The following is a 6,000-nucleotide window of genomic DNA, read 5'->3' as shown; positions in this document are numbered from 1 at the left end:
TCTCTGGTCAGTTGGTCAGGGGCAGAGTTCATTTCACTGGTCAGTCAGTTGGTCAGAGGCAGAGTTTGCTTACTGGTCAGTTGGTCAAGGGGCAGAGATGGCTGTGATCTCAGAGCCAAACTCTTTCTTTCACTGGCCTTTCTTAGCTTTTTGTCTCTAATTCTAAGGCTAGGGTATATTTCTTTCACTGGCTCTGATTCCAAGGACAAAGAGAGCTTCTTAGTTACTGGTTTCAGTGTCAGGGCATGTTTCTTTGGTTCTGGGTTCAGGGATAAAGTGTTTCTTTCTCTGGTTCGGGTCTTAGATATAGGCTGTGTTATTTAAACTAGTTCCGGGCTCCAGGGTCAGGGTGGGTTTTTTTAGCCAGCCCCTTTTCCCTACAATCCCTTCCCCTTACTGAGCCTCATGAGCATTAGACTTTGTAGAGCTATTATGGATTGTGAGTGGAGTTATTATATTTTAATTTGGTCATAATTTTTAATGTGTTAATTTTGCTGAAGGTAGAAAAACATTTTAAGTTTCTTATGATGCTTCTAGATTTTTAAATATCTTTTAACTTATGTTTCAGACAAAAATAAGAATCAAGCACTACAATGACAACCTATTTGGAATTTATCGAACAAAATGAAGAACGAGATGGGGTCCGGTTCAGTTGGAATGTTTGGCCATCTAGTCGGCTGGAAGCTACGAGGATGGTTGTTCCGGTGGCAGCCCTGTTTACACCTCTAAAGGAGAGGCCCGACTTACCACCCATTCAATACGAGCCTGTCCTGTGCAGCAGGACGACTTGCCAAGCAGTTTTGAATCCTTTATGGTAATCAAAATACATGGAAGGAAGAAGTACTGTGGTAATATAGCTCAGAACTGTATTTTGTGCTGAGGGGTTAGCTCAGGTGGTAGAGTACTTACCTAGCACACACAAAATCCTGTGTTTAGTCCCCTGCTTCACATAAACCAGCACTCACCTGAGATCTCAGCACTCAGACAGTGGAGGCAAAAGAATTCAGAAGTTCAAGATTATTTTCAGCTGTATAGCAAATTCAAAGCCAAGCTGGGCTACATGAGATCATCTCAACAAAAAGAAAAGGAAAATAGATTGTTTTTTATCATTTATGTAAAGAATTCTGCTTTTTCTATTTATAGCTATAGTCAAAGAAATCCCAAGAGCTTAGATTTTAGTATTCTAGTTATAATGAATTAGTAAAGTGAAGAGACCAGATACAAATATTATCATAAAAAGTATTATAGCCTATTAATAGTACTGGCTGTGTATAAATCCATCTTATAACTTGGAAAAGTCATAAATGAGTTGGTGCGATATTCAAAAGGTGCTGGTATTCCTAAAGCAAGATCTCAGGAAATATTTTTTAAATTTCTCTTTCTTCTGTCTTTTCTCCCATCTAGTTGGTTAGTGAATGCAGTCAGTTCCAAATCCAGAGCACTGTGGATTCTCTGACTTTTACTTGGTGTTTGCTGATGCTGGGGTTATAGGCTTACCCAGTCTTTCCTATCAATGTCACATCTTCACATCTTTTCTCTGTCTGAGCCTTGATCACATCAACTAAACTTACAGCCCGGCACTTCGCAAGTGTTTGTTAATTCTTCATATAGCATTCTGCCTCTGGTTCCCCTGTCATTGGCTTCCTTTCCTTCAGGCTGCTCTTCAAGTTTGAAGGATCTCCTTTGGTTTTCTTTGTTATTATCTTTGTTGTTGTTGTTGTTGATTTGTGTTTTGTGAGACAGTCTCGCTGTGTAGCTCCAGCAGGCGTGGAACTTGTTATGTGGCTAGACTAGCCCCGAACATGGTGCATGCAGTCCTGCACCTACCTCCCAAGTGTTGGGATTGCAAGAATGTACTACCGTGTGTATCCAGGAAGGCTCTGCTTTAAAGTAGCAGTTCCAAACACTTTCTCTAGAAAGAGCTCTCTTTGTTTCTTGTCTGTGTAATTAAAACAAATAATTTGTGTTTGTGTGCACACGTGTATGTGTTTGTGTGCATGCATGTGTGGTGTATTGTATGGAGGTCAGAGGACAACTTTTGGAAGTTAGTTCTCTCCTTCTACCATGGCTCTGGATATTGAACTGAGGTTGTTAGGCTTTCTTGGCAAGCACTTTGACCAAGTGAGCCATCTTGCTGGCCCTTTAATCTTTATTATTGCTACTTAAGTAGTATTTTCAGCTGTGTGTGTTAGTAGAAGCCTATAATTCTAAAGACTTGAGGGGTTGTGGGTTCTAGGTCAGCCTGGATGTTTTAGGAAGATTCTATCTCAAAACAAAACAGGGGTACAATTTAGTGTAATGGTAAATGTTTGTCTATTGTATGAGGCCTGGGGTCAACCCCTCATGCCCCCAGGAATAAAAAGCAAATCACTTTGATCATCAATTTTGCTCCATGTTTTTGAATGAAATTAATTTTATTTAAATTAAGGTCCTTGTAAAATTGAACTGAAACATTGCCTAACTAATCTGTCCTTTCTTAAAACAGTCAAGTGGATTATCGAGCAAAACTCTGGGCTTGCAACTTTTGTTACCAAAGGAATCAGGTGAGGACATCATTACAGATGCTAATGCTGTAGTGCTGGTCATATAGGGGAATGGTCATGTAAAAAGGATAAAACAGTCAGAACAAAACAATCTTTCTTTTCATTCCATGCATGGGGTGTGTGTGGGTGGGTGTTCATGTACAATGCTGAGCATGGGTAGGTCAGAGGAAACTTGAGGGATTTAGTTCTGTCCTTATACCATATGGACTCCAGGGGTCAAACTCAGGTAGTCAGGGTTAGAAGCAAGAGCACTTAGCCACTAAGTCATCTCACCAGCCTGAAATTCCTTTTTAATAGTTAAATGAGACCAGCCTGGTCTACATAGTAAGTTCCAGGACAGCTGGGGCTGAATAGAAGACCCTGTCTCAAAAACAAACAACAACAACAACAACAAATGCAGACAGAAATTTAAATGATGAGGAAACAATTTTGAGTTTAAAACTTTATTTCTGGCAATTATTTGGTAACTTTTTTTCCTGTTTGCAGTTTCCACCTACATATGCTGGGATATCTGAACTGAATCAGCCTGCTGAGATTTTACCCCAGTTTTCAAGCTTTGAGTATGTAGTTCTGGTAAGAACATAAGAGTAGGTATTTAAGAAAGCTATAAGTAGACAAGGGCTTATTCAGAATAATCATGAAAATGGACATCACATTAAGGGGCAGACAATATATCGAATTGAGCATTTCACAGTTAAGAAACATTAAGGTCAATTTGATGAAGGTAATTTCTGACTGGAATTATTTGATGATTAGTCAGATACTGGGTAGGATGGTGTGATTTGATCAGTAAGCAGGAAACTTACATCTTCATTTTATAATTGGAGGTCTCTTGACATATATAGTTAATAGAATACTAAATTCTACTGTGTGTCCTGGAGTTTATGAATGAACATACCCTTGTTGCTTATGGAGTTTATTGTGGAGAGCTGGACAGGTTAGGTCATGCCTGTAATCACAGAACTTTGCTTATGGAAGCAGAAGGATCAGGGGTTCAAGGTCATCTTGGTCTATGAGTTCGAGGTCCACCTGGACTTTATGAGACATATCTCAAAACAACAGAAATCAAAAAAGGTGTGGAAATTTAAAAGTATAAATATATTTTTGAGACAGCATCTGTCTCTAAAGCCCTGGCTGACCTGCAGCTCCCTGTGTAGAGCAGACTGCCTCTGTCTGCCTCTCCAGTGCAGGGATTAAAGGTATGCACCATTATAGTTGACCAATAAAAAATATCTGAATGTGGTACAGGAGCAGAATTGTGGGTCACTAGAACTAGTTACTACATTTGTCAAACCTGGCTAGGTTTTGATTTTCTGAAAAGTCATCCCAGGCTTAGGTAATTATTTTATAAACATTATCTCATTATTATTATTGTAAATAATTTTTTCTTTTTATTTTACGTGTTTTGCTTGCATGTATGCCTGTTAGGTCCCCTAGAACTGTAGTTACAGTTGTGAGCCACCATGTAGGTGCTGGGAATTGAACCTGGGTCCATTGGAAGAACAGTCAGCACTCTCAACCATTGAACCATCTCTCCAGCCCTTCATTATTATTGTTTTTTTTTTAGTTTAAAAATTACTTAACTATAACTGCCGGGTTGATTGGGTAGTTAAGGAGACTTGGTGCTCTTGCAATGGACCTGAGTTCAGTCTCCAGCACCCGTGTCCTGTTGTTCAAAACTGCCTGTAACTGCAGCTCCAGTGCATCTGATGTTGTGTCCTAGGCTTTACACATCCACATACCCACACACAGTTGTGTAGTTAAAAAGTGAAATCAAGTCTGGCAGTAGTGGTGCACACCTTTAATCCCAGTACTTGGAGGCAGAGGCAGGCGGATCTCTGTGAGTTCAAGGCCCGCCTGGTCTACAGAGCCAGTTCCAGGACATGCTCAAAAGCTACACAGAGAAAGAACTCTATCTTGAAAAACAAAACAAAACGAAAGAGTGAAATAAACCCAAACAAACAAAAATAATAAAAAAAAATGACTATACTTACAGAAATTCACTCAAGTAGAAATACAAATATTACTAGTGTGCTAATTTTGGTAGAATGCTATTTTACTTATTTTATATAGTTTTGACTAAAAACTTGGTACATGGTTTATGATTTTAAAATAATATATTATCTCATTTATTTTTTTAATCTAGCACCCCACTTTTTTATTTAACAAGGCTAATCTTGATTTTGTTGTTCTAAGTGAAATCATCCCAATAGCTGAGGCCATAGGTGTTCCTGTACCTGGCCTGAACTTTGTAGTGTTAAATTATTATTTGAAATACGTTAAAATTATTATTGTTATTTGCGACAGAGTTTCATGTATGTCACATTTCCTATGTAGATGAAGATGGCCTTCAACTCTTGGTGTCCTGAGCTGGGGTCACAGATGTGCATTACTACACTCAGTTTGAAAAGTAATAAATGCTTACAAGAAATTAAATTCATGTAATTAAATAGAAAACCAAAGCCTCCCTCGCCTACTGTGTGTGTGTGTGTGTGTGTGTGTGTGTGTGTGTGTGTGTGTGTGTGTTTGGAGGTCAGAAGAGAATTTTCCAAAGTCAGTATCTCCTTCCACTGTGGGTTTTGGGGAAGGTGTCAGGTCCTCAGACTTGTGCCACAAGTGCTTTTACCTGCAGTGTCACCCTGTCATCCCTTTCTTTACACTTCCTTTTTCACTCAGTGCTGTCTTTGCTCTCTCCAGGACCATGGATATAACCTGTTTCATTTCTATAATGGGTTTATTAGAATTGCACTGCATGCACATATTAGTATTTCACTGTTTTCAGTTTTCATTAGTTCTTGGTTGACTATCTTGAATATTGTTATAGAATGCTAATACCTTTATAAGTCCTTTTCTTACTGCATTTATTTTTCAAGCGCGGCCCTCAGATGCCTTTGATATTTCTCTATGTGGTTGATACTTGTATAGAAGATGAAGATTTACAAGCTCTAAAGGAATCCATGCAGATGTCATTGAGTCTTTTGCCACCTACAGCTTTGGTTGGACTTATTACTTTTGGGAAAATTGTCCATGTTCATGAACTTGGATGTGAAGGCATTTCAAAAAGCTATGTTTTCAAAGGAACAAAGGATTTATCTGCCAAACAACTGCAGGTGGGTAAGAATGGAAGTGTAGATGTAACCATCTTGTTAAATAAGAAACATAGAGCCAAATACAAAGTTAAAAGCCCAAGAGGTCAAGCTAAAAACCTTACCCTTCACTGTTGCTTCTGTCTTTCCCTTCAGCAAGAGGCCTACTTCCTGTGTCTCTGTCTTTTTACTGACTTTCTGTGCTGCCTTCTCATTGGTTGTAAACCCAACCACATGACCTCCTCATCACTGCCCATCTATACAGACCTCCAGGTCTTCTATGGTTGGTATTGAGATTAAAGGCGTGTGTCTCCATGCTGGCTGTATCCTTGAACACACAGAGATCTGCCTGTCTTGTGATCTGGATTAAA

General features: G+C 39.1%; 1 protein-coding gene across 1 annotated transcript in view; it reads left to right on the top strand.

Moving 5' to 3' along the window:
* Positions 1-593: 593 nt before the first annotated feature.
* The window catches only part of Sec23a (Sec23 homolog A, COPII coat complex component), an 87,865-nt gene continuing 82,458 nt past the window's right edge, over positions 594-6,000 (top strand). Inside the window, 4 exon segments of the mRNA XM_036205754.1 lie at positions 594-814; positions 2,486-2,543; positions 3,030-3,116; positions 5,417-5,653. Of these exon segments, the coding sequence (XP_036061647.1) occupies positions 594-814; positions 2,486-2,543; positions 3,030-3,116; positions 5,417-5,653 (603 nt within the window).

This window comes from Onychomys torridus, chromosome 14 (assembly GCF_903995425.1).
Source record: "Onychomys torridus chromosome 14, mOncTor1.1, whole genome shotgun sequence".
Lineage (NCBI taxonomy): Eukaryota > Metazoa > Chordata > Mammalia > Rodentia > Cricetidae > Onychomys > Onychomys torridus.
This window is presented reverse-complemented; position numbering and strand designations above follow the sequence as displayed.